Here is a 27,250-nt window from a genome sequence, read left to right on the forward strand (position 1 = left end):
CAGATTGTCAGGCAGAATTAAAAGCTAAACACCCATCCCATTACAATCATTTTGATCTCAGTACTGGTCTCTCTTTTTCTCTGACTTCCAGGATCCAAAGTCTCCATATCCATAACCGTATCTCCGAGTTGGCTTCTCTTTCACCTTTCTCAGCACTATGGACTTCTCCAGGGAGCTAGATGTTTGCATAATGAGTCCAAACCCTGGTAATTTAAACCTGGCAATTTGTACCTGGTATACCTGAGGTGCTTGATGATCCATTTGCTTGTTTTCCTGGTTATCCGCGGTTTTCTCAGGATGTTTCCCAAACCCAAACTTCAAAAGTATCAATACTTTTTCTATCCTGTTTCTAGTTTCTATCTTAGTCCAATTTTCATTTCCACAGAGTTTCACAGGGACAAAACACTGTCTGCATGATTGGAATTATTGTAGGTATAGAACATTATAGGTATCAGAGTGACGAGCCCTGTGGGCCTGACATTCAGCGAGGGGGGAGGAAGAGCCTCGCGTCGGCTCCTTTCCCTGCCTCCGGATTGACCGGGGTTCTGGATGCGTCGGAGGGTGTCGCTGGGCCACTAACCGCATTGCCACCTCCCTGCCCAGCACCGCCAATGCCACCGAGATCCCCGCAGGCCCCACCGACCGTCAGCTGTCTTTGGAGACGTCGGTGGGTTTCGCCGCTGCCACCGAAACCCTGCTTATCTGAATTCCAGCGGACTGTTGGACGTGGGGGGAAGGATTGGTGGACGCGCAGAAGGTGGTGAGTAGAATAGAGCAGCAAAGGGGACTGCATAATGGGTTGTGGGCAGATGCTAGTTTGTGACCTGGGGGCGGGGCCCTGTTTTGACCGGCTATGTAAGCATTGGGAGCAATTAACTCCCAACCCTGACTTTGCTTTTGTGCTTTTGAGCTGAATAAAGCCTCTTTTGTTTGTCACACGTTCCTGTTTGGAGACTCCTGCTTGCATGCTATGAAGGACGTGTTTTGACACAGAGCATCTTTTCTAAAGCCTGTATTGCTACTATACCAATTGGTATTCTGAGGCATATTTCTTGAACTATTAGTTCCTTTACTGTTGATAGTTGATCCTAGAAGGCAGAAGCTATCCAATACTTCAATAGTTTGTCAGTTCTAAGGCTGGTTGTTCTTCCTGTTGTCATTAGCTTGGTCTTCTTTATATTTAACTTTAATCACATTTTTTCACTCTGCTCTTGACTTTCATTACTAGAACAAGCAGATCATTTGTCTATTCAGCTAACAGAGCAGCATTATTAGCATATTATTAGCATATTAGCATCAAATTGTTGATGTTTCTTCCTCCAGTTTGGAAACTGTGCCCATCTTCTTCCAACTTAGCCAGCCTCTCTCTCTATTCTACATATAGGCTGAATAAACAAGGGGAGAACATACAGGAAAGCCTGTATGCTCTCACCTTGTATATTCATTTATTTATTTCCAAATACATTCATTTATTTAAATAAATAAATAATATAAATAAGAAGGAAGGAAGGAAGGAAGGAAGGAAAAAAGAAAGAAAGAAAGAAAGAAAGAAAGAAAGAAAGAAAGAAAGAAAGAAAGAAAGAAAGAAAGAAAGAAAGAAAGAAAGAAATTTTAAAACACATTTATTTATTTATTTCCAAGGCACCAGAAGGCAAGACAAGGAACAATGGATGGAAACTAATCAAGGAGAGAAACAACCTGGAATTAAGGAGAAACTTCCTTAGAGTGAGGACAATTAACCAGTGGAACAGCTTGCTGTCAGAAGTAGTAAGTGCTTCATCACTGGAGTTTTTAAGAAAAGACTGGACAACCACTTGTCTGAAATGGTGTAAGGTCTCCTGCTTGAGCATGGGGTTGGACTAGAAGACCTCTAAGGTTCATTCCAGCTGTATTCTGATTAATTGATTGATTGGCTTATTGCAGTCCTTTGCCAAACCTGTTTTGTGCATATACTGTGGCTCCCTCACCTGTTGGTTTCTCGTGAGGACCATTAAATGTTCCGAAACTTTAATTTTTCTTCCACACTTGACATAGTTAATACAACCGAAGGCTTTTCTAAAGTCAACAAATCTAACCTCTTTTTTTAGAATTCCTGGCTTTCTTCAGTGTTTTAGTACTGAACATAATGAACAGGAATCTTGCAGATTTGGAGATACTGTCCACAGTTGTTGTTGTTGTTGCTATTGTTGTTGTTGTTTTTTGAGATGAGGGGATACATTTAGTCGTCACTCTCTCTCAGCCCAACTCAGTTTTACAGAGTTGTTGTTGTGGAAAAATAGGAGGAGGAAGGAGTAATAGGAATGTTCACCATCTTGAGTTATTTATAAAAAATAATAAACGTGAGATGAGAAAGAGAAAGACAGAAAGAGAACGACTTGGAATTTTTAAGGCAGCAATCACAAAACACTGATTTACCGGTATCAGGTAAATGCTCCTAAGACGCATTCTGTACTATCTGTTAAATGTTTGGTATCGGATGACAACTCGATAGCAAGATTCTGACAGGGAATTTTATCCCTTTACTGAAAGGAAAACTGCTACAGACTTTTTGATAATAAGTCTTCCACTTCTAAGAAACTCGCTCCCACATCATTGAGTTCACTTGAGTAGAGTTTTCTCCATTCCCTTGATAACCACACTTTGATGAAGGAGAGACATAACTAACCCTTCACCAGATAATGGAAGAATCTCCAGATGTTATGAACTTCCAGTCTTATCTTTCTTCTTTCCTTGGCTTTGAAAAGACCATTAATCATGTCTGATACATATGATGGGGTTCTTTTGCTTGACATATAGGTATGAATCGATAGAATAGAATAGAATAGAATAGAATAGAATAGAATAGAATAGAATAGAATAGAATAGAATAGAATAGAATAGAATAGAATAGAATAGAATAGAATAGAATAGAATAGAATAGAATAGAATAGAATAGAATACTGGAATGGAATGGAATAGAATAGAATAGAATAGAATAGAATAGAATAGAATAGAATAGAATAGAATAGAATAGAATAGAATAGAATAGAATAGAATAGAATAGAATAGAATAGAATAGAATAGAATAGAATAGAATAGAATAGAATAGAATAGAATAGAATAGAATAGAATAGAACCTTGGAGGTCTTCTAGTCCAGCCCCAGCTCAAGCAGGAGACCTTATACCATCTCAGACAAGTGACTGTCCAATCTTTTCTTTAAAACCTCCAGTGATGAAGCACCCGCAACTTCTGAAGGCAAGCTGTTCCACTGGTTAATTGTCCTCACTGTTAGGAAGTTTCTCCTTAATTCCAGGTTGCTTCTCTCTTTGATCAGTTTCCAACCATTGTTTCTTGTCTTGCCCTCTGGTGCTTTGGAGAATAATTTGACCCTCTCTTCTTTGTGGCAGCCCCTCAAATACTGGAGTATTGTTATCATGTCACCCCTATATCTTCTTTTCTTTAGACTAGCCAAACCCAAGTCCTGCAACCATTCTTCATATGTTTTAGTCTCCAGGCCTTTATTTATTTTTTATTTTTATTTTAATTCCATTTATATCCCGCCCTTCTCCGAAGACTCAGGGCGGCTTACAAGCTTAGCAGTAGCCTTCATTCTATGTATATGCCTGCTTATTAGGGCTTTCACACACACACCCCAAGCGGCATTATTACAAAGTCAGCTTATTGCCCCCAACAATCTGGGTCCTCATTTTACCTACCTCGGAAGGATGGAAGGCTGAGTCAACCTTGAGCCTGGTGGGATGCGAACCTGCACTAATTGCAGGCAGCTGGTGTTACTTAAGGAGGCATTAGCCCACTGCTCCACCAAGGCTCTTTGATCATCTTAGTTGCTTGGGTTCGTTATTTTTTTTTTAATTTTAAAAAGATCCAACAGAGGAAGCAATAATATCTCAGGGTAGTGATTTGGGATGCCAAACTCAAGCCTATAAATAGTGCCCATTCATTCATTCCCTTGTGCATTCATCTGATTTACATCCCATCCTTCATTCAGCAGCTCAAGGCAGTGTACAGTATATAGCGTATCTGCTCCTTAAGCCTATTTTCCCCCACCAATCTTGTAAGGAAGGTTGGGCTGAGGAAGAGTAAGTGGCTGAAAGTCACCCAGTGAAACTCTATAGTTGAGGGTGGGCTAAAACCTGTTTCACTGTGCTCCTAGAAATTTTTTTATCTACTACTCATTCTGGCTCTTAGTACAATTTTTAATAGCTTTAGACCAGCCTTGATTAGTTTCCATCCATTGCTTCTTGTTTTTCCTTAAGAACTTTTATACACTGTGAGGGCACAGATGTTTGGAGGTATGAATGATGATATTCTCCATCAGTTTACCCTTTGCCAATATTTTTTTTAAAAAAATAGACTACCGCCTGCTTTTTAACTATTTAAGAAAAGGTTTTTGTTTTGATTTTTTTCCCCATTTTTGCAGTATACTAAAAATGTTTTTAAGGATTGGTTCAAGAGTGCAAAGCATCACTCTGATTGTTTCTAAGGTCTCAACTCCTTGTAAGAATGTAATTAAATAATATATCTTTCTTATGACAATAGAAAAAAGGAGAAAAAAGAACAAGAGCAAAGAGAAATTTAAGTGTTCCTCTCCAAGAAATTTTAAAATCAGAAACCAGCAGTTAAATTACAACTTAATTAAAAAAAATCATGACAGAGGAAAGTCTTGCTTGCTAATTTGTTTATTCTACTTCTATCCCTTTTGCTGGTCCAACTGAATAGATAAGGTAGCTTATATTTAAATTTTGCAAAAAATAAAAGACATAAAAACAAACTGATTAAAATACAAACAGAACACATCACTAATTTTTGAAAACAGAAAGATGCAACTACATTAAGCGATGACTCTTGTAGCTTAAACAGGAAATTTTAAAAGGATCTGTTGAATTAAACTACTCTTTTTTTATCATTTCGATTCATTCCCAAAGGCTGGAAGATGTATTATTGTGTCTCTTGGAATCAGAGAAAACAGCATCGTATTTTGTGTTCAAGCTCCCCCTAGAGGAGATAAAAATTACTATATGTCTCCAGAGCATCCTGCTGGAAAAATCCATTGCAAATGAGAGCATTTTTTTTTGTCCTACCAATTTATCAGAGATACTTTGCACAAAAACATATGGTGTGATATCTCAGCACTTGATGAGATGAATGGAAAATGAATGGGGGAAAAAGCTTTTGAGATGAGATTTATGGGGTTTAACCTGCCACAATTTATTCACGTACATTGTATTTAGGATCCGGTTCCCCAACATCTATGCAGAGTTATTGGAAGACATCCGGTCTCTCACAAGGCTAAGCAGGGCCAGACCTGATAAATACTTAGAATATCACTAGGAAATCCAAGAATCTATCCAAGACCACTTTGTTGTTTGGTGTCTTCAAGTCAGCATTGACTCCTGGCAAATGCCTGGACAAATCCTTGTGTCAAGCTACGGAAGAAACGGAATGCAAACTCCAGACATTGGACTACCATGACGTGAGAACAAAGGTCATCCAAGAGACTGTTTACTGAGAACCAAAACATTTTCTCATAATAATTATCTCACACTTTATTGGACAATGTGACCTGCATTGTAAGGGGAGGAGGGAGATCCTATACTTTTAATATACTAATATTGGCACCAATTAACCAGAGCTGGTTTTCCATTCATCTGTGCCCAAATACTGTACTCAATAAAGTTTTGCATTAGAGACTGGGTCGTCTCAGCTGTCCTTGCTTTATTGGGTTCATCAGTCAGAACCTTGACACCTTGCAGTTTTCCTGGCAAGGTTTTTCAGAAGTGGCTTGCCATTGCCTCCTTTCTAGGGCTGAGAAAGAATGACTGGCCCAAGGTAACTCAACTGGCTTCATGCCTAAGGTGGGACTAGAACTCATGATCTCCTGGTTTCTAGCCTGTTGCCTTAACTACTACACCATACTACTGCTAAACAGCATAGGTGGACACATCCAAGAATCAAGCATGACTCAAAGGAGACATTCATTTAGAAACGACTTTCTGATATCCATATTGAATGTAATTATTTTTCCTTTTTAAAAAAATAATTAATACATACACATGCAGACATTTTGAATTATAAACAACTTGGGAGAAAACGAGAGAGGCAGAGGAAACAGCAATTACATAAAATGGATAGTTTCTAATATTTTGGAGAGATATACCCATATTTTAAATTCATATTCAATATTTCTATCCTAGCAGTTATTGGTATTAGTATTTGTTAACCTAACTAAAAATAAAGACCAAATATGAATGAAATGAATTTTAATTAAAGGGATCTTCAAGAATTTTTACTGCTGGGTTTGTTTTTCAGCCATGGTTATTTTCCACAATCTTAACAATCACTGATCAAAAGAAATAAGTAATTTATTTTCCAGTGTTTTACTAGGATCAATCTGGCAGGCAAAAAACAAAATCTAAATTAATTTCATGTATCCCATAATTGTATAAGTTCTGGGAAAAATAGGTCATAAAGTGGCATTATCATTAATTATTGAAGACTGTTAAGCAATATCTTCAATTTCCTCCTAAATTTCCAAACCAAATGAGTAACTAAATGGTCAAAGCCACTAGGAACATTCAGCATTGCAATCCCTTCAGCACCATTTACTGCCTTTGATTAATACAATGCAGTTTTATGTGAATTTCAGATAAACTATACGTTTTTTATAGCCAATTCTTGCTTAATGGGCAAGCCACTTGCTTCAAGCATACTGGCCAGTTGGGATAATTAAGGAATTTGATTTTTTATAAATTTTACTTAGTAAAGAATGGACTAATGTGTAAATGATGACTTAGCTATGCATTTTATTTTGTAGCTCCACTGTAGTTCTTCACTGCAGCTTTCTATCGTCTAAACACATTAAAATAGGACTCTGTGCTGCCTACCTAGCAGTTTGAAAGCATGCAAGTGCGAGTAGATTAATAGGTACCAACTTGGGAAGGTAACAGCATTCCATGTTCCTTTGGTATATAGCCATGCTGGCTACATAACCATGAAAAATATCTTTGGACGATGGCCAAGAAACAGAGATGAGCACCGCATTCTAGAGTCTCGAGAAACTGGAGAAATCTTTACCATTTACCTCTACTCTTATTTGAATATATGTTTGGATGTGGTTGCCAAACTATAGTTGATGATTACGATGAAGCTGATGATTTCTCAAATTGCACAGAACTACAATAAGAAAAAGACTGATTTACTCTTAATGCTGGCATTATCAATTCCAATCCCACTGTCTAGCTCAGGGGTCTTCAAACCTGGCCCTTTTGTGATTTGTGGACTTCAACTCCCAGAATTCCTCAGCCAGTGTGCCTGGCTGAGGAATTCTGGGAGTTGAAGTCCACAAGTCACAAAAGGGCCACGTTTGAAGACCCTTGGTCTAGCTAATGTGTGATGATACCTTGAGAAGAGCTGCCCTTAACCAAATGCACTTCATTCAATGATTTATCCATTCAACATAGATATAAATAAATAAATTCAACATAGATATAACTCTCTGCAATCTTTTTCCTGCATTTCTATTAGTAGAATCAAGAGACGTAACTGCTTGGACTCTATTACTGATATGGATTATGGGATTGCAAGCTGTCATTCTGAAATTTATTTATTTAATTAGTTTTCTATACCGCCCTATTCTCGAAGGACTCAGGGCAGTTTACAGGGCAATATTTAAAAGACAATATAAATTAAGATAAAAATAGAATTAAAAAGAATTAAATTAATAATAGCCCAACAATAAAACAATGTTAAAACTTAAAACTAAAAACCCCCTCAGTCCAGGCCAGATAGATCGAAAAGCCAGGTTTTCAGGTCCCGGCGAAATGAACGCAGGTCGGGGGCAGTCCGGAGTTCCACAGGTAAATCATTCCAAAGGGCAGGCGCACCCACAGAAAATGCCATCCCTCTGGGGATCACCCGCCGGCATTCCCTGACCGGCGGCACCCTACAGAGGCCCTCCCTATGGGAGTGCACAGGAAGATGGGAAGTTGATGCCGGCAGCAGGTGTTCCCTTAGATAGTTGGGACCCAAGCCATTTAGGGCTTTATAGGTCATCACCAGCACCTTGAATCTCCCAGCATGCTGAGGAGCAATGTTAAGACAATTGCATTATGGGAAGAATTAATTGGCTGGTCTGAAAAAGAGACCCAGGCCTTTGGGTCAGAATGAGGAGCATCCCCATTTTTAGAAATTGTAATATACTTCAGCGGCATTGGCCATTTATTGCCCATTTGGTTTTCATGATATGTGCTGAGGTGTTTTTTTTTTGGTGTTTGTTGCTTTTGACTTTCTTTCAAGTTGGGAAAAATAAATGCAATAAATAAATAATTATCTTAGTGCCCTACTACAGCAACCATTTTTCATGGTCTCTCCCCTCTGGAATCAGCCAGAGAATTAGCGTCTAATAGAGAATATGGGTAGTTCATACCAGATCGGTTAGACCAAAATATAAGTAATGGAAATGGATAAAGAAAGTGGAATTTTTTCAGTAAATATAAATGGATTGAACTCTCCAATTAAAAGAAACAAGACTTTTAGGAAATTATGGAAACTAAATTTGGACATAATTTGTTTGCAAGAAACGCATATAAAAGCACAACATTACAAACTATTGGAATACACAAAAATTGGAAAACTTTATTATACATCGGCACAACAAAAAAAAGAGGAGTCACTCTATATATTAAAGAGACAATAAATTCGAAAATGGTATATTCAGATGAAGAAGGAAGAATATTAATGGTAGAGATTTATCTGCATCATATATTAGCATATTATTAGTGGCAATATATGCACCGAATACCAATCAGGACAAATTTTATAAAAACCTACATAAAAAAAAATAGAAATGGAGTATCAAAATATTTGTTTATTAGGAGACTTTAATACAATAACAGATGGAAAAATTGACTATAAAAGTAACAAAACAAAGAAAAATGGTAGAGGAAGACTACCTAAGACATTTTTTGATATGGCGGAGGAAATTGGAATTCAAGATGTTTGGAGGGAAACAAATCCACAAAAATTACAATATACTTTTTACTCAAATAGCCAGAAATCCTGGTCAAGAATTGATATGATTTGGATGACCGCAGATCTGAGAATGAATGTGCAGGACATTGAAATAGAAATAGGTACATGGGCAGACCATAACCCCTTGAAAATGACTTGGAAAGAGATACAAAAAAGGCCAAGATGGACCTTAAATCATTCTATATTAAAAGAAAAAGAATTTATAGAATTAACAAAAAAAGAAATGGAACTTTTTTTTAAAGAAAATAAAAAAGAAGATACTAAGATACAAAATTTATGGGACACAGCTAAAGCATATTTTAGAGGTATAGCAATATCGTATATGGCAAAAAAACAAACAAACAGAGAAAACAGCAAGATACATCACTAAGAGAAGAATTTGGAAAATTAGAATCAGAATTGCAAAAGAATCCACAAAAAAGACTTTAAAAAGAGATATGGGCATGATAAAACATAAATTAAACTTGTTAGACTCAGAAAAAATGGCACAACAGATAAAAAGAGTGAAGCAAAACTTTTTTGAAAACGCCAACAAACCAGGAAGATGGTTAGCTTATAAACTTAAAAAACAGAAAGAAAAAAAAGATATACAATTTGCTGGATGGGAAAGGTTATTTACAATATAAAAATGAAGAAATAAAAAAGATAGTTAAAGAATTTTATAAAGACTTATATGATAAGAAGGAAATTGCAAGAGAGAAAATTGTAAAATACTTAGAAAATAGTAACCTCCCGAAGATCTCAGAGACATTTAAAATATGTTAGATGAAGGAGTTACAATGATGGAAATAACAGAGGCTATAAAAAGACAAAAAAATGGTAAAGCTCCTGGCCCAGATGGATTTCCGGCAGAACTATACAAAAGTTTGCAAGAGATACTAAGTGATCCGTTGAAAGATGTTTGTAACGGACTTTTAATAGAAGCTAAAATGCCAGTGACGTGGATTGAAGCAAATATCTCTTTAATACCAAAAGACGATTCAGATCTGACTCAGATTAAGAATTACAGACCGATTTCACTACTTAATGTGGATTGTAAAATTTTCACTTCAATAATGGCGGAGAGATTGAAGAAATATTTGGTTGACTTTATACACTCGGACCAAAACGGCTTTTTACCAAAGAGACAAATTAAAAACAACTTAAGAATGATAATAGATATACTGGAATACTATGAATTACATTCAGGGAAACAAATGGCATTAATATTTTTAGATGCTCAGAAGGCTTTTGATAATCTTTCATGGCAGTTTCTAATTTATTAACTACAAGCAATGGATTTCGGACAGAACTTCATAAATATGGTAAAAACTATATATAGTAAACAAACTGCCAAAGTAATGGTGAACGGAGATTGTACTGAAAGTTTTGAAATAAGGAAAGGCACAAGGCAAGGATATCCTCTGTCCCCTCTGCTATTCATTTTTACTTTGGAAGTTTTAAATCGAAATATAAGACAAGATACAGAAATTAGAGGTTTGGAGTTGAAAGGTGAAACATATAAATTACAAGCATTTGCTGATGATTTGATATTCATTTTGGAAGATCCTTTGAAGATGATTCCAAAATTGTGGAAGAAATTGGAACAATATGCTGAAGTAGCGGGATTAAAAATTAATAAGGAAAAAACTAAAATAATAGTGAAAAATATTACGGATAAGCAAAAAAATCGAATATCAGAGGTGACAGCAGTACAGATAGTGAAAAAGGTAAAATATTTGGGTATATATTTGTCAGCCAAATGTTCAGCATTAAAAGAAGACAACTACTGTATATAAGACTATTGAAACAAGTAAAGTTAGACCTGGAAAAATGGAGGAATTTAAAATTGTCCTTACTAGGAAGGATAGCTACAATTAAAATGAATATATTGCCTAAGATTTTATTTTTGTTTCAGACAATTCCAATAAAACTTGGGGGACTTTTTTTAAAAGAGTTGGACTCTTTAGTTTTGAAGTTTATTTGGCAGGGGAAAAAAGCTAGAATAAAAAAGAAAACTTTGCAAGATACTAAAGAAAATGGGGGTTTTGGTTTACCTGAGTGGACTTTGTATTATCAAGCATCAGTATTGACGTGGGTGAAAGAATGGATAATGCTTAGGAATAAAAGGTTGTTATGCTTGGAGGGACATGATTTACAGTTGGGATGGCACGCGTTTTTATGGTATGGGAAAAACAAAATTCATAGATATTTTCAAAACCACTGTATTAGAAATGCTTTGATAACTGTATGGGAAAAAATCAAAATGAAAATATATGTAAAAATTCCAGGGTGGTTATCAACAATTGAAGCTTTTTCACATGTAAACTTGTTAGATTTTGAAAAAACGTGGACATATAAAGATATTTTAAATATTGATGGGACATTAAAATCGAAGCAAGAACTGGAACATCAGGGTATCAACATGTCGTGGTGGGTACGTTTACAAATATAAAATAGATATGAAAAAGATATGAAAATGTATGGATTTTATAAAGAACAAAATGTGTTTGATAAGATATTACTAACTTCTGATGAGAAATTAATTAAAAAATTGTATAATTTTTTGTTAACTTTAGAGACGGAAAGTGAACAAATTAAAGGGACAATGACAAGATGGGCGGAGAATTTTGGTTATACTATAGAGTTAGAAGAATGGCAAAAATTATGGGAGAGAAATTACAAATTGACAATGTCAACTGCATATAAAGAAAATCTGTATAAAATGTTTTATAGATGGCATTTACCTCTAGCCAGATTAGCAAAAATGTTTAAAAATGTATCAGGCAAATGTTGGAAATGTAAACATAATATAGGTACATATTATCATATTTGGTGGACATGTGACAAAGTATAAGCTTATTGGAGAAAAATACATGCTTGGCTAGAAAATATATTAGGAGAACATGTAGCATTTAATCCCGAATTATTTTTATTAGGTATATTACCAGAAAAGACTGATAAACAAAATACATATTTGGTTCTGCATATCATAACTGCAGCAAGAATAAGCTCTGCACAATGCTGGAAAAATGAACAAGTACCATCAGAAGAAGAGCTAATAAAGAAGATATTGGAATGTGCAGAGATGGACAGATTAACTATGAGACTAAAAGACAAAGAAGAAACAGAATATTATGAAAGCTGGAATTTATTTTATAAATGGTTGGAAAAAAGAACCAAAGAGTGAAATTTGTATATGTATTAATGAATTATGAACTCAATTTGCATGTTGTTTGGAAAATTAACATATGTGTGTAAAGAATAAAAAATAAAATATTAAAAAAAGAGAATATAGGTAGTTCAGGGTTGAGCTGCACATGTTCTCTGTGGAGCCCTTGGTGCTCTCTGGACTTGGTTGTATTTTGCAGACATTTCATTAACTGATGAGGTCGCATCTTCAGTGATACAAGCACTACACTTAATCTGCCAACAAAACATCTGCAAGAAAACAATAGCAATAGCCCTTAGACCTATATGCCGTTTACAGTGCCTCACAGCCCTCTCTAAGCGGTTTATAGAGTCAGCATATTGCCCTCCCTAATAATCTGGGTCCTCATTTTACCAACCTCGGAAGGAAGGAAGGCTGAGTCAACCTTAAGTTGGTGAGAATCAAACTGCTGGCAGTGATCTGAATTAGCCTACAATACTGCATTCTAACTACTGTGCCACTACGGCTCAACAACCAAGCTCAGAGAGCACCCCACAATTTAGCAACCTGGGGCTCTGTCACATCTCAAGTACATTGTTAAGGAAAGATACACTGTATAGATTTGGATTTAGGTTTTGAAGAGACACACACTCCTTTCTGGCATATGAAGCTGCCTTTTGATAAAATCATAAGCTCAGCTTCTCTAATAGCAAAAGACAAGGTAAATGAACTAGATGTAGCCAGGGATTCAAGAAAAGTCTTGTTTAAAGAATAATTTTCCAAGGAAGACTTTCTAAGTGGTGAAACAATGATTCTGGGGGGCAACCACCAAAGATTTTATTTTCAAGATCGTACAAAATATTAAACAGAAGTATTGTTTTATTAAATTATTGTTTGTTCCTCCATTCATGTCTGCCCCAAAGATCTGGTTTATATACTGAATTTTGCAACTATTTAAAATTATCATTTTTAATCTGGAAAGGTACCTTATTTGCATTTCCTTCTAGAGCTTATCTACAAGAGCATTTCGTATCACAGACACTGGGGACTAAAAAAAAGGAGAACAAACAATGTCTGGTGTGTTATACAAAAATGATACACAAATCCTACTCAAGTTTTCCAGTTGAGCCTTACTCATGATTTGTACCAAGGGAATAGATGCATAGCTTATGCAACATCACCCTTCTTGCAATTTCATAGAATTATTCTCTTCCACTTCATTTTTTAAAAAATGCACTGAGAGGAAGAAAGTGTTGTTCATTTGTATTGCTGTACTGCCATTTTGTTTCTTTTTACTGGGTATGTTTTATATATTTTTCCTAAGTAAGGCTTTGAGAGTCATTTTGATTGCGGTGGCCTAGAAATATGTCTAATAAATGTTCCTGGGAGAACAGGTCTTAGGTCATTTTATCAATCTGCTGCTAAGCTTGTAAGCCACCCTGAGTCTTCGGAGAAGGGCGGGATATAAATGGAATTAAAATAAATAAATAAAATAAATCAAAGTCTTTTCAAAAGTACAATAAAAAAATAAGCACTACTCTTCTACTCGCATATTTCACTTTTATACTAAAATGTTTTTGTTTTTAGAAACCTTAGTTTCCAAGTAAATTATCAGAATTATTAAGAGCACAGTTATCTAACTACACTTCAGAGTAATGGTAAACAGAGGATACACACTGTGACCGAAAACATCTTAGGAATATATTATCTGATGAGCCTGTGTTAACCCCTGTACAAGGAATATAAACACAGAATTTCTATGTAAAGGCATGGGGTCTTTATCCCAATCTGGAAATAGGTAGTACAGAGAGTCAAGCAAAAGACACACCATGGAGTCTCCTCTGCTTTTAAAAAGGATTTAAGAAAGGAGTAGACTTTAGGTAAATGATGCAACACATAAAGAAGCAATTTGAATTGGCTTCTTCCAGGAAGTGTTTTATAGCTTCCCAATCTAGCCTGCAACCCTGACAATTCTAGAAGTGCCAAGCATTAGACCCCACTTAGCTTTTTGAGACAACGGAAGAATAGCACTAGCAATAGCTCTTAGACTTATATGCCACTTCACACTGCTTTACAGCCCTCTCTAAGCAGTTTACAGAGTCAGCATATGGCCCCCCAACAATCTGGGTCCTCAATTTACCAACCTTGGAAGGATGGAACGCTGAGTCAACCTTGAGCCACTGACAATCGAACTGCAGGTAGCCGGCAGTCAGCAGAAGTAGCCTGCAGTGTTGCATTCTAACCACTGCATCACTAGAGCTCAGTATACGTAACAAAAGTCACAGAAACTACACAGTAGAGAAGAGCAGCCTGCTTCTCCTTTTTCAGATGAGGTCCATGTGGCTTCAGAGGAAACATGGAAGGCGGGAGGAACCTAGAAGCACTGAAGGATTTAGAGCAGGGGTCTTCAAACTTGGCCTTTTTATGACTTGTGGACTTCAACTCCCAGAATTCCTCAGCCAACATGCCTGGCTGAGGAATTCTGGGAGTTGAAGTCCACCAGTCATAAAAGGGCCAAGTTTGAAGACCCCTGGATTAGAAGATGATACTGTATCAGAAATTTAACTCCTGCTTACTTTTAGTTATGGCCAATAATGAATTCCAATTCCTAATGCCTATGCAACTCATATACACTTTCCAAATGTACCAAGCTGCACCTTTATATATGAAACATTTTCTTTTCCAAAGAGCTGTTATTATCAGGAATATTATTTTTTATTTTATTTTATAATAAAATAAAAAATAATAAATAAAATAAATTATCAAGACAAGATACAGCAGTCCATCTGCATTTAAAAGACAAAGGCCACCCTTTTGAAGACAGCAAAGTCCACATTTTGGACCGAGAGGACCATTAAATTTCTGGGAGTCTACCTCTGCGAAGATCTGACCTGGAAAGTTAACACAACCCAGGTGGCTAGAAAGGCCCAACAGAGGCTTCACTTTCTTAGGATCTTGCGGAAGAACAGGGTAGAACAACAGCTAATGACCCTCTTTTACCGGTCTACCATAGAGAGCGTCCTCTCGTATGGTATTGTGGTTTGGTATGCTGGTCTGACAGCCGCGGATAGGAAAGTATTACAGAGGGTAGTGAGCACAGCACAAGACATTGTGGGCTGTTCCCTGACACCACTGGATGACATCGCCAGGGCTCGTTGCCTTGGAAGAGTGAGGAAGATTCTCAGGGATGACTCACACCCTGGACGGTATCTCTTTACTCTCCTACCATCCGGTAGGAGATATAGGAATATAGCCAGCCGTACCAACAGGCTGAAAAATAGCTTTTATCCGTGGGCTGTTAGGCTTTTAAATGGGACATAATCTTATGCAGAATTGACTTGGGAGGCCGGTGTGTTGTGTAGTTGGTTCACATAGTGTGTTGGGATGGAGGGTTTGTTGTCACTGTGTGTTGGGGGGAGAGAGCACAGGGGGAGGCTCAGCTAATCTCAATGTACACATGTTGTACTTTGACAATAAAGGTTTATTATTATTACAGTATTTATTATTGGTTTGAAAGAGGGGTCAAAGAGGCCATCTATGTCAAAACTGAACAGCCCTTCCTCAACAGAGGGGGAGGGATATGACATTAGCTATCTTCAACCTACAACACAGTCCTTTCATCAGTTCCAAGAAGGCTCCACACCCATTTGCACTACTCAGGTGTCCCTGAAGACACAGATAAACCTCCAAGTGGCCTCAACGATTCTCTAAAAGAATGCAAATGACCAGCTGTCTGCAAGGAATATAAATCTTTCCATTCCCCACCATCCAGTCAGAGCTGAAGAAGCTTCTTGGATGAGAAGCGAAACGTCTTCAAAGAGAAAAAAGAAAGTCCAGGTGCATCACGAAAAAGCACCTTTGGAATGTTCTTCAGTTAGACTTAGAACTGAGGAAGCTTCTTGGATGAGAAGCGAAACATTTTCAAAGAAACGAACCAAGAAAATTGTCTTGGTTGTCTTTTGGAAAAACACCTTTGGGACCTCCAAAGTCCCTTCCAGCCTTATGGTATTAATTACTTTAATTTGTATCTGACTTTTATTCTTAAACCACATCCTAAATATAGGCATGCCTCACTCCCCAAAAAGGCCATTAAAACCAATTTTTTAAATCACAGAATGACTCCCTCATTGCAAATTTTCTTTTTATCACTCCTTTAAATAATGTCACATCACACACTGTTTGTTTCCTCCTGTCCTCAAACTGCTCCAGAGAATCACATCCATTTTATCGAACCGAACCCAATATAGAACAAATTACTCATATATGGTATTAGAAGAAATTAAACACGTGCACATCAATTTTAAAGTGAAATATGTTTGATATTTTCATACTTTACCAGTTATGTCATGCTGTTTGAATGACTCACTGTAGATTTGATACTGATTGGGGCAATGTTTCTTCAACCACTTGCATACATCTTGCTGTGTCCAAAGGGCCACTGGCTTTGTCAGCTTCACAATATGAAACTGGAAATATAAAATAGGTCAAACAAAGGTTAAGCCGATGATTTTGCTTCCATTTTACATATCCACCTGCATTTTGTGCACCATCATGAGCCAGAATGGTCAGACCCTGCAGAGTTAAATTTTCTACTTTGCACGAAAAGGTCAAGGATGAAAGGATTATGATTAATCAGACACTTCTTCATGTGGCTAACAATTAATAAACCCTGGATATTACAGATATTCCAGGCTCTAAAGGCAGGTAAAGAAATCTCAAATTCAGTTCAAGTAATAATTTGGGTGTGGTCAGCAAACATTTCCGACTCATCTCTGTGGATTCTTTTTATGCTACAAAGAAATATCAGCCTTTGAAAAGCTGATCACAGTGATGAGGAATTAAAATAAAATAAATAAAAAATAAATAAATGTTGACAGTTGTCTATGTGGGAGATGACCAGGCTAAGCCCAAGGGGAAGGGTCAAGCATGTCATCAGTTTGGAATCCCTTCCACCCATAAGAGATCTAAGTCCAGCCCTCCCTGAATTCTTTTAACTCTTATTTACCACCAATTTCCCTTGACCATTAGTAGTTCAGATTTTTCTTCAGAGCTAGCATGGAGTAAACTTGTACTCATTTGAACAGCCCTGGTTCCTGATTTCTTGAGGCTGACAGTCTTCTCATCCAAGAGTCCTTGGAAATAATAGATTTGGGAAGATGTCTGTCCATCATTTTCTCTCTGGGGTCTAGAATCTCCAGGTTCTTGCATGCATGGATCTATAATCCAAGTTGCCCCTATCTGCTTCACGGCACTTGGCAGAAATTTGGGAGTGCTTGCCCTTGAAAAAAAAGAAGCAGATTACCTTGGGGCTTTTGCCTTTCCCAAATTGGCAAGTAACGGCCTACTAGCCCTGCTTTTGTGAAATATTGCTGGTAGGACTGCCATATCACTAAAGCAATTTTAGCTGTCTAATTAGATGAGTTTTAATTCATTGGGCAAATGAACAAAGGTGGCATAATTCTGTGTAGGAAACCTCTCCTTTCTGGGGGGGGGGGGGAATGAAGAATACCAAATGTACCCAACTGAAAAGTTGTGCAGGACCTTCCTGCTGAGAAAAATGAGGGATATATGTCCCCTTCTCATACACACTTGATATCAGCAATCTGGATTGCTGTGGAATAGAGCCCAAACTTTGAGATGAGTTATGCACTGATAGTGTACACCAGAGCTGTCCAACCTTGGCAACTTTAAGACCTGTGGACTTCAACTCTCAGAATTTCCCAACCAGCCATGGACACCTTTGTAGTAGACAATGCAGGGCTGTTTAGAGAAATACTCTGATTTCATAGCAAGGCAGTTTCCTTTGATCCTGACTTACCAAAAACATAAGTGAGACAAATGGGTGAAGAAGTCAAAGTAAAATCATCAGGGCACAATTATAACAATAGCAACAGAACTTATATACTGCTTCACAGTGCTTTACAGCCCTCTCTAAGTAGTTTCCAGAGTCAGCATATTGCCCTCAACAGTCTGGGTCCTCATTATACTGACCTCAAAAGGATGGAAGGCTGAGACAACCTTGAGCCATTCAGAATTGAAACGAAAGTAGGGAAAAAGACAGAAAAAGAAATGAAACTAAAACTATGGGAAGTTGCAGTACCCTAAGATTTAAGAAAGAAAGGTTTAAAGGCTTCAGGAAGCTTGTGGGGGTGGAGGTGATTAGGGAGGAATAAGATGTAAAGGATATTTTTATTTTTATTTTTGGCAATGCTTCATTGACCACCTCGTCCCAGAACATCTTCATAAGCTCCTAGCCAATCTTGGTTGGTCTTGAAAAGATGAACAGAATCAGATCTGGTTAATACTAAGGTGGGAGACCATCCAAAAGTCTTGGCGCTGTAGGTTAGTCCGGAAGGTCAAAAAACATTCATAAAGAAAGCAATAGCAACCCATTTTTGTAATGCTGCCACTGAGTTGTTTGAGAAATGTCTCTGGCAACCTGGCTAAAGGTTTTAAAGTTGAGGGTCAGTAATTTACAGCCAAGTGGAGGTCCTGGCATACTAGACATGGCCAAGAACACTGTATAAGAGTCTGGATTTAAACTTGACTCAAGAGTGCTTTTACCTAATCCCAAATCACAAAAGATTATAAAGATGAGTGCCAGCATGTAAATTTGTGTGCAGAAATGGACCAGAAGCCAGCACAATTGTTTAAGAATACTAAACAGGTTCCAATGAGTGCTTAGGGGATGAAAGGGAACCATGCCAAAGGACTAAGTATGCATTCATATTCACAAGTCTATTTGGGCTGGATTATAGTATTTTGTAGATTAAAGCCATGGAGCAATTAAGCTCCTCTGCAACATCATTATTAAGCACCTCTATATAGCACTTCCTGTTTCTTCTTCTTTCCTGCATGTGGCAGTTAGAGGAACAAACCTCTTACTTTTAAAGGGAGGCAAGATCCATAATGATGCACCGTTCTCCCCAGGGCTTTTAAGAAATCATCTCTTTACAAAACAGAGCCACACCTTCCTACAAAGCCGTTGCCAGATGATATGAATCATTGCTGCATTAAACAGCGGGAAGAGGGTGGTCACTGAATATGTAACTGAAGTTGCCAACACATGCAGATTTAATAGTGGAAGAACTCATCTAAACAGCCTGATTTCCACAGCATGAAGACACCCCACTTACATTTGCCAAGAACATGTCCTCAAAACAATGCCTCCATCTCATAAGCAAGTCATTGCTTAGACAATGTAAAACTGGTCCAAAATATACCGGCCCAAAGATGGTATTTTCCCAGTTAATATAACTGGAGAACTGTCATGTGGCATTTTAAGCCACATACAAGAGTTGTCTTGGGTGGTTAGACACCTGCAGGCCTCCAACAGGCCCCCACAGTAGGACTGTCTACTCCCATCTACCTCCAAAATAACAAATTTTGCTGCAGCTGCCCTACAGCCTACTGCTGTTCCCCTATGACCTTTTTTTTCCACTGAGGAAATGCTTTGTAGTCACTGCAGACAATGTTATACAGTAGAAGGCACAGTTACCAAATGACAGATCCACAGCCTCTTCCACAGCTTTTTTAGCCTACAAAAAAAAGCAGTCTTAGAACCTGGAGACTCCAAAGACTTGAGTATAGAACAGTGATGGCGAACCTTTTAGATACCGAGTGCCCAAACCACAATCCAAAACCCACTTATTTATTGCAAAGTGCCAGGGCTACATCAGCATTGTGGTTCCCTCAGGGAGGGTGGGGTGTGTGGCCCACTATGGTTCCCTCAGGGAGGGTGGGGTGTGTGGCCAGGGTGGTCACAGAAGACTGGGTGGGTGTGGCCAGGTAGGCATGGCCATCTCAATGCTCTAACAGAGACATGTCAAACTCGCGACATCACATGACGTCGCGTGACGTATCGGAGCTTTTTCCCCATTGCCGGCAATGGGGTTGGCGTGGTTTCATCGTGACGTGTCCGGCCTGCAGGCTGGCAGTTTGACACCCCTGGTCTAACACCTCTACTCGAGCTTGCTAGCTTGCGATTTTGCCTGCTTTGTGCTGGGTAGGGCTGCTGCAGCAGCGTCACCCTAAGGGACCTGCATGAGATACTAGTGGTGGCAGTGTGCATGCCCACAGAGAGAGCTCTGAGTGCCACCTCTGGCACACGTGCCATAGGTTCACCACCACTGGTATAGAACATGGAAGAGGGGATCTGCTCCCCTGGCAGTGACCTGGAAGTGTGCCCATTGAGTCCATGGGATTCCATGTCCCAAGGCTGAAATCTCAGTGAAACAAACAAGCCAAGTCAAACCTTCCATCCTGCCCTTTCTTTGAAAAGAAACCAAGATGGGTAACACAGACACGTCCAACTTCTGGGGGAAGATCCCATTTAAATGCAAGCCTGGCCTCAAAAGCTAAGCTCAAATTTGTTCCAACTAGTCTCCTAAATGAGAACCAGTTTGGTCTAGTTCCTAATGCACTGAGTTAGAAACTGGGAGACTGTGAGTTCTAGTCCTACCATAGGTACAAAGCCAGCAGGGTGACCTTGCACCAATTCTCTCTCAAGCCCTAGGAAGGAGGCAATGGTAAATCACTTCTGAAATATTGACTACTTCAGGGAACTGGTTCAGCCAGGAACTGAAGTAAAAGCAAAGACACACATGCACGTGAGTGTACACACACACACACACAAAGTTTCCTAAACTGACTTGTGAAACTTGTACTATAATCTCCCAGGATTTGAAATGGACATCTAACATTAGAACCATCATTAAAAAGCCACAAAGAATAATCTTCCTCCGTCAACTCAGGACTGCAGAAAAAACAGTTGCAACCAGCCTGCCTTCCACTGAGGATCTGTATCAAAAGGAGAGCTGAGAAAATATCCACAGACCCCTCACATTCTGGACATAAATTTTTCAACTCCTCCCCTTGGGATGCTGCTGTAGGGTATCGCATGCCAAAACAATTAGACACAAAGACAGCTTTTTCCCCCGTCATGCCATCATTCTGCTGTAAACCTAATTACCACAGTACTGTCTTATTTCTAAGGATATTTATCCATGTAGTATGGCTGTTGAACTATGGTGCTGGAGAAGACTCCTGCAAGTCCCTTGGACTGCAAGGTGATAAAACCGGTCAGTCCTAGAGGAGATCAACCCTGACTGCTCTTTAGAAGGGCAGATCCTGAAGTTGAAACTCAAATACTTTGGCCATCTTATGAGAAGGAAGGACTCACTGGAGAAGAGCCTAATGCTGGGCAAGGTTGAGGACAAGAGAAGAAGGGGACAACAGAGAAGGAGGTGGCTGGATGGAGTCACTGAAGCAGTAGGCGTGAGCTTAAATGGACTCCAGAAGATGGTAGAGGACAGGAAGGCCTGGAGGAACATTGTCCATGGGGTCGCAATGGGTCGGACACGACTTCGCAACTAACAACAACAGTATGGCTATATAACTATTATCCTTCTCATCTATTCTTGGAGAACCCTAACCCTTATTATTATATTACTTTGTTGTTAGTATGTACAGTGAGAAGTTATGCACCAGAGACAAATTCTTTGTGTGTTCAGTCACTCTCTATTCTATTCTATTCTATTCTATTCTATTCTATTCTATTCTATTCTATTCTAGTCTAGTCTAGTCTAGTCTAGTCTAGTCTAGTCTAGTCTAGTCTAGTCTAGTCTAGTCTAGTCTAATTCTATTCTAATTGTTGTACTGCCCCAACATCAACAATCTCATCGAACTTCTTTTTTCCTACATAGAATAAGGAGAGACTCATGAAGTGGGGATTAAATGCTTCCAAACTCCATGCAAGAGAAACAAATTAATCAGCCCATTTATTCCTCTCTTTGTGCATAAAACTTTTAAATGTTATTACTTTTATTGTTTCAATTTATTGTATAGTGACTCATTAGTGTCCCATCATCATTGTTAATGCTGTAATTTTAAGCAGCTATTCTGTAACTATCTCTTAATCTATTATGGGACTTTAAATTATAAAGCATTCTTGGATCAGATGCTGCAGTCAAATTAATCATTCTGGACCACAATATTGCTTGAGATCCTTTTTGAGAGGTCAAGTTATGCTAGACAGATAATATATTCTGATGATATTTACCAAACAACCCATGCTAATTTCTTGCTTTCCTAATGTGCCCATTTCAAGATCTAGCCGTGAACTGAAGGCTGCCTCAAATTATTATCCTCATATTAAAACCCAGTGTTTTCCATCTTCTGTTGATTTTATTCAACTTGTAGATTCTGCACATTGCCCTAAACAACAGATAATACCATGATGAGCAAGCATTTCTTCAGCTGTATACAGTCAAGGTTATTTTTAATCAGGGTATGCAGTTTACTTGCAGTATTGATTATCTGAATTTCATACATCAGGTTCATGAGAAGATTTAATTGGATTGATTTCTTGCTCAGAGGTTCTGGAGAACATTAAGTCTTCTTAGGCTTCAGTACTTTTTGGCCATTTATTTTTTTTATCGTTTCCAGTCGATATTCTGCTTTGCTGCTAAGCGGCTGTTCCACAGCTGTCAAATGGTCCCCTCCCCCTTAAACTGTATTGCATTATAGAGGAGAATAGAGAGCAGTGTTTTTCAACCTGGGCAATTGGAAGATGGGTGGACTTATTAGCTGGGGAATTCTGGGAGTTGAAGTCTACCCAAGTCAATAGGTGTTCTTGAAAGTATTGCTGCCTCATCTGAATAGAGTAGTACAAAAATGTCCTACATAGTTATCTTCCAGTACTTAAGTGGCTGTCACAGAGAAGAGGAGGCTGACTTATTCTCCAAAGCACCTGAGTAGCAAACCAGACCAGAAGTAATAAAAGGATGGAAGCTCATTAAAGAGGCTTGAGATTTCCTCAAGGAACATGTTTATTGGTTACATAGTATCCGCACAGTCAAAAGTGAAACCAAGTCTGAAGTTCCCTTCAGAAGCAACAATATTACAAAGTTGAACTTCCCACCCCAGAGCTATGCAATCAGCTATGTTCCCCAACAGAAGAGTTTTGTGGGCTTTCTAACAAAATGCCCCAAGCTCAGTGGTGGGATTCAGATATGTGAACAACTGGTTCTCTGTGTGGATTCCACTTCCAGAAGTCCGTTCTGGGCCTGGGCAACAAAAAATTAGCTACTGGTTCTGCCGAAGTGGTGTGAATCGGCTGAATCCCATCATTGCCCAAGCCCCTACCTAACTAACAGAAATGACCTTGGTTCCCATGGGACAGTAAAATGTTTTGACTAGTAGAAATCCTCCTTCCCCCTCCCAATCCTGTGGCAACTTAGAATGAAGGAAATGGCTGCAGCCAGGTGCATTATAGAGTTGACAGAGAGATCCAGCCTTGAACTAAGGAGATTTTTCCTGACACTGAGAACAATTAATCAGTGAGGTTGTGATGCTTTATCACTGAGGTTTTCAAGAGATTGAACAACCATTTGTCTGGAATGGTACAAGGTCTTCTGCTCAAGCACGGGGTTGGACTAGAAGGCCTCCAAGCTCCATTCTGATCCTATAACTCTATGATTCTCTGTGTCTTCAATCAAGTTTGGGAGAATGAATGTTTATGTGTTGGAGATGACCCATCATGGAGAGGAGTATGACCCAGTAGATTTGTCCAAGCACTTGAACCCTGGCAAAAACCTCACTGCAGCATTCTCCACCATGCCTCCTTGTCTCTGAGTAAGACAGGCTCATTTCCAAAATCCGCTTTGGAGTGGAGTAAATCACCGATTCATTTTGGATAGAAAAGCGGTGACTTAAAATCTGGAACTCAACCTCTCTGCCTGGGGAGCTTGCCAATCGCTATTTCAAATGACAATCTGTTGTATATCGTGTTCAGTTCTGCACATAATGGTTTCTTCTTCTTTGCTTGTATAAGAATATGTGTGTGTTTTCATGCAAGGCTATTTTAAATGTTCCCATTATGCATGAATACAGATGCTGCAAGGCAAAATTCTTTAAAGCAATTTCAAGTCATGACTGCTTTGCACATCCACAGGAAGCCAACATTTTGCTTTTTCAGTATGCTATGAAGGACACAACAGGAAAGTCATAATCAAATGGTCATGGTACAGAAATTCTACATTTTCAATAGCAGACAAAACATATTTTCAATATCATTTTCATTTTCTGCCGAGTATTGCATCAGGACTTTGCTTTGCTTTAATTTTTCTACATGATCGGTTATCTTCAATGAGCAAATATGTGTTTTTAAATCAGTGTTTCACAATCTCATTACTATTACGATTTACTTCTGGCTGGGGAATTCTGGGAGTTGAAGTCCACACATCTTAAATGCTCTGAAACTGACTCTGACACTGGTACCTGGCTCAATACTAGCAACTGTGAGGGGGGTCTCATAGTCCTAGTGGACTATCACTTAAATATGAGTCAGCAGTGGGCTGCAGCTGCCAAAAAAGCCAACACAATTCTAAGATGCATTAACAGAGTGATAGAATCAAGATCATGTGAAGTGTTAATACCATTTATAATGCCTTGGTAAGGCCATACTTGGAATACTATATTCAGTTTTGGTCACCATGATGTACAAAAGATGTTGAGACTCTAGAAAGAGTGCAGAGAAAAGCAACAAAGATGATTAGGGGACTGGAGGCTAAAACATATAAGGAATGGTTGCTGGAATTAGGTATGTCTAGTTGGATGAAAAGAAGAACTAGGAGTGACATGATTGCAGTGTTCCAATATCTCAGGGGTTACCACAAAGAAGAGGGAGTCAAGCTATTCTCCAAACCACCTGAAGGCAGGACGAGAAGCAATGGATGGAAACTAATCAAGGAAAAAGCAGCCTGGAACTAAGGAGAAATTTCCTGACAGTTAGAACAATTAATCAGTGGAACAACCTGCCTCCAGAAGTTGTGAATGCTCCAACACTGGAGGTTTTTAAAAAGAGACTGGACAGCCACTTATCTGAAATGGTATAGGGTTTCCTGCCTAAGCAGGGGGTTGGACTAGAAGACCTCCAAGGTCCCTTTCAATTATGTTATTCTATTCTATTCTATTCTATTCTATTCTATTCTATTCTATTCTATTCTATTCTATTCTATTCTATTCTATTCTATTCTATTCCATTCCATTCCATTCCATTCCATTCCATTCCATTCCATTCTAATTCTATTCTATTCATGTGTATTTCTTGATTTACAACCAACTTACTATTGCAATGGGCAGTCTCCATTATGGTTGTAAGTCAAGGATTATTTATACTAGTTTAAATTATTATCATAGAGCTGAAGAGGATTATTTAGGCCCTTTAGCACCTTCTGTTAAGTGCAGCAATTTTCGTCAAAGCATCCCTAAGTCACCTCTGATTAAACACAACCAGCAAAGAAAAGCCCATCAACTAATTAGACAACTGACTACACCATAGAACTGCTGTTCTGGTTTAACTGTGATCTTAGGAATGTTTTCTCAATAAAAGGTAAAGGAGTCCATGTGGATTTTACTCCGCTAGTCATTGCCAACTATAGGAGGTGGTGCTCATCTCTGTTTCAAGGCCATTGGGCCAGCATTGTCCGAAGACATTTCTGACGTCCCACGTAGCCAGCATGATGTCATGGAGCCCTGTTGCCTTCCTATCAAAGTGCTACCTATTTATCTACTCACATTTGCATGCTTTCAAATTGCTAGAGAGGGCGAGGCTGGGAACTCACCCAGTCGCATAGCATTCAGGTCTTGAACCTGGACTGCCGGCTTTCACACTGACAAGATGAGCTACTGAGCTGCCCTCTATATTTTCCAAATATTCCTGTAACCTAAAACTAATGTTCTGGGTCCTGTGCTCTACAACAGCATAATAGAGAACATGTCAGAAACCCTTTTCAGTGTGACATTCTTAAATATCTAATTTCTTCATTGAATTAAGTAGAACTGGTAGCAAAGGAAGTCTTTTTTAAAATTCCACTTTTTTATTGAAAAGTTTTACAATACATTTTTTAAAAAGAAAAACTCTGCCCCTCCCCTCCCCCTAACCCTCCCTTACCCTCCCCTTCCCCCCCCCCCCCGACTTCCCAGAGCTGAATACAGGGTATAAACTTTACAAACTTAAGCTAAAATATGCTAACAAACAAAAATAAAACATTAAGTTCTATCGCACTTTAACTCCCCTTAAACATAATTATATTACTAACAAGTAACAAATAACTAATAATACATCATATAAAACCAGTACTTATTCAAATGCTAAATGAAACTTTTTAGTCCCATATTTATTCTGAATATAATCGATCCATCTTCTCCATTCCGAAATATATCTCTGTTGTGATTGTTCTTTCAAATATGCTGAAATCTTTGCCATTTCTGCCAAGTTAGAAACTTTCAAAGTCCACTCTTCTATAGTAGGCAGTTCCTCGTTCTTCCAATATTGCGCTACTAAAGGTCTTGCTGCCGTAATTAAATTCAACATCAATTTAGTATCTATAACAGTAAAATCTGTAATAATACCCAACAAAAACAACTGTGGAGAAAATTCCACTTATTTTTGCATTAAATTTATATGCCACTCATCTCCACCTACAAAGCAGCTCTGAAAACTTCATTTTCTAGTGATAGGGTAGATAGTGCTAGAATACATTTTGAGACGTAAAACTAAAGTGTGGCTTTGAAATCGCTATCAATGCAGCAATGCAGATCACAGGAGCAGAATGAAGTCAGCAGTGGCAACAAAGGGAAGATAGTAAGATTCTCCAACAGAATGGTATTTAGGAAAAAGATGTTGTTTAGCTAGCCTGAGTAGTCGGGTATAGGTATAGCACTCTTCTTTTGTACCATTTGAAGTTAAAGCACCATGCCAAGAGAGAAAAGCTTTTTTTCATCCAGTAAATACCATCACTCTCTCTTTTTGCAGAATTTTTTAAGGCAGTGCAGCATAATTATTGCAGTAACTTCAATTCTAGTTGTAAGAATGGCAGCGTCAATTGGAAGTTGGGCAGCCACTAAATTAAAGTAAGTTAAATTTAAATTACATCAAGTTAAAATTAAATTAAATCAAGTTCAATTTAAATTGAATCAAGTTCAATTTAAATTAAATCAAATTTAAATTAAATTAAATCAAGGTAAATTTAAATTAAATCTAATTTAAATTAAGTCAAATTTAATTTAAATTAAATTAAATATAC

At 38.2% G+C, this 27,250-nt stretch overlaps 1 protein-coding gene across 3 annotated transcripts in view; it reads right to left on the minus strand.

The window, feature by feature from the left end:
- Positions 1–27,250, minus strand: part of SAMD12 (sterile alpha motif domain containing 12) — a 280,132-nt gene that overhangs the window by 193,197 nt on the left and 59,685 nt on the right. For 2 of the 3 annotated variants that reach the window (XM_081325304.1, XM_081325302.1), the window contains exon 3: positions 16,498–16,627. In XM_081325304.1, coding sequence (XP_081181430.1) covers positions 16,498–16,627 — 130 coding nt within the window. The remainder of the gene's footprint in view (positions 1–16,497; positions 16,628–27,250) is intronic. The other variant, XM_081325303.1, reaches the window with a different exon arrangement.

The sequence above is a fragment of the Vipera berus genome (genome assembly GCF_964194415.1).
Source record: "Vipera berus genome assembly, chromosome: 3".
In the NCBI taxonomy this organism is placed as follows: Eukaryota; Metazoa; Chordata; class Lepidosauria; order Squamata; family Viperidae; genus Vipera; species Vipera berus.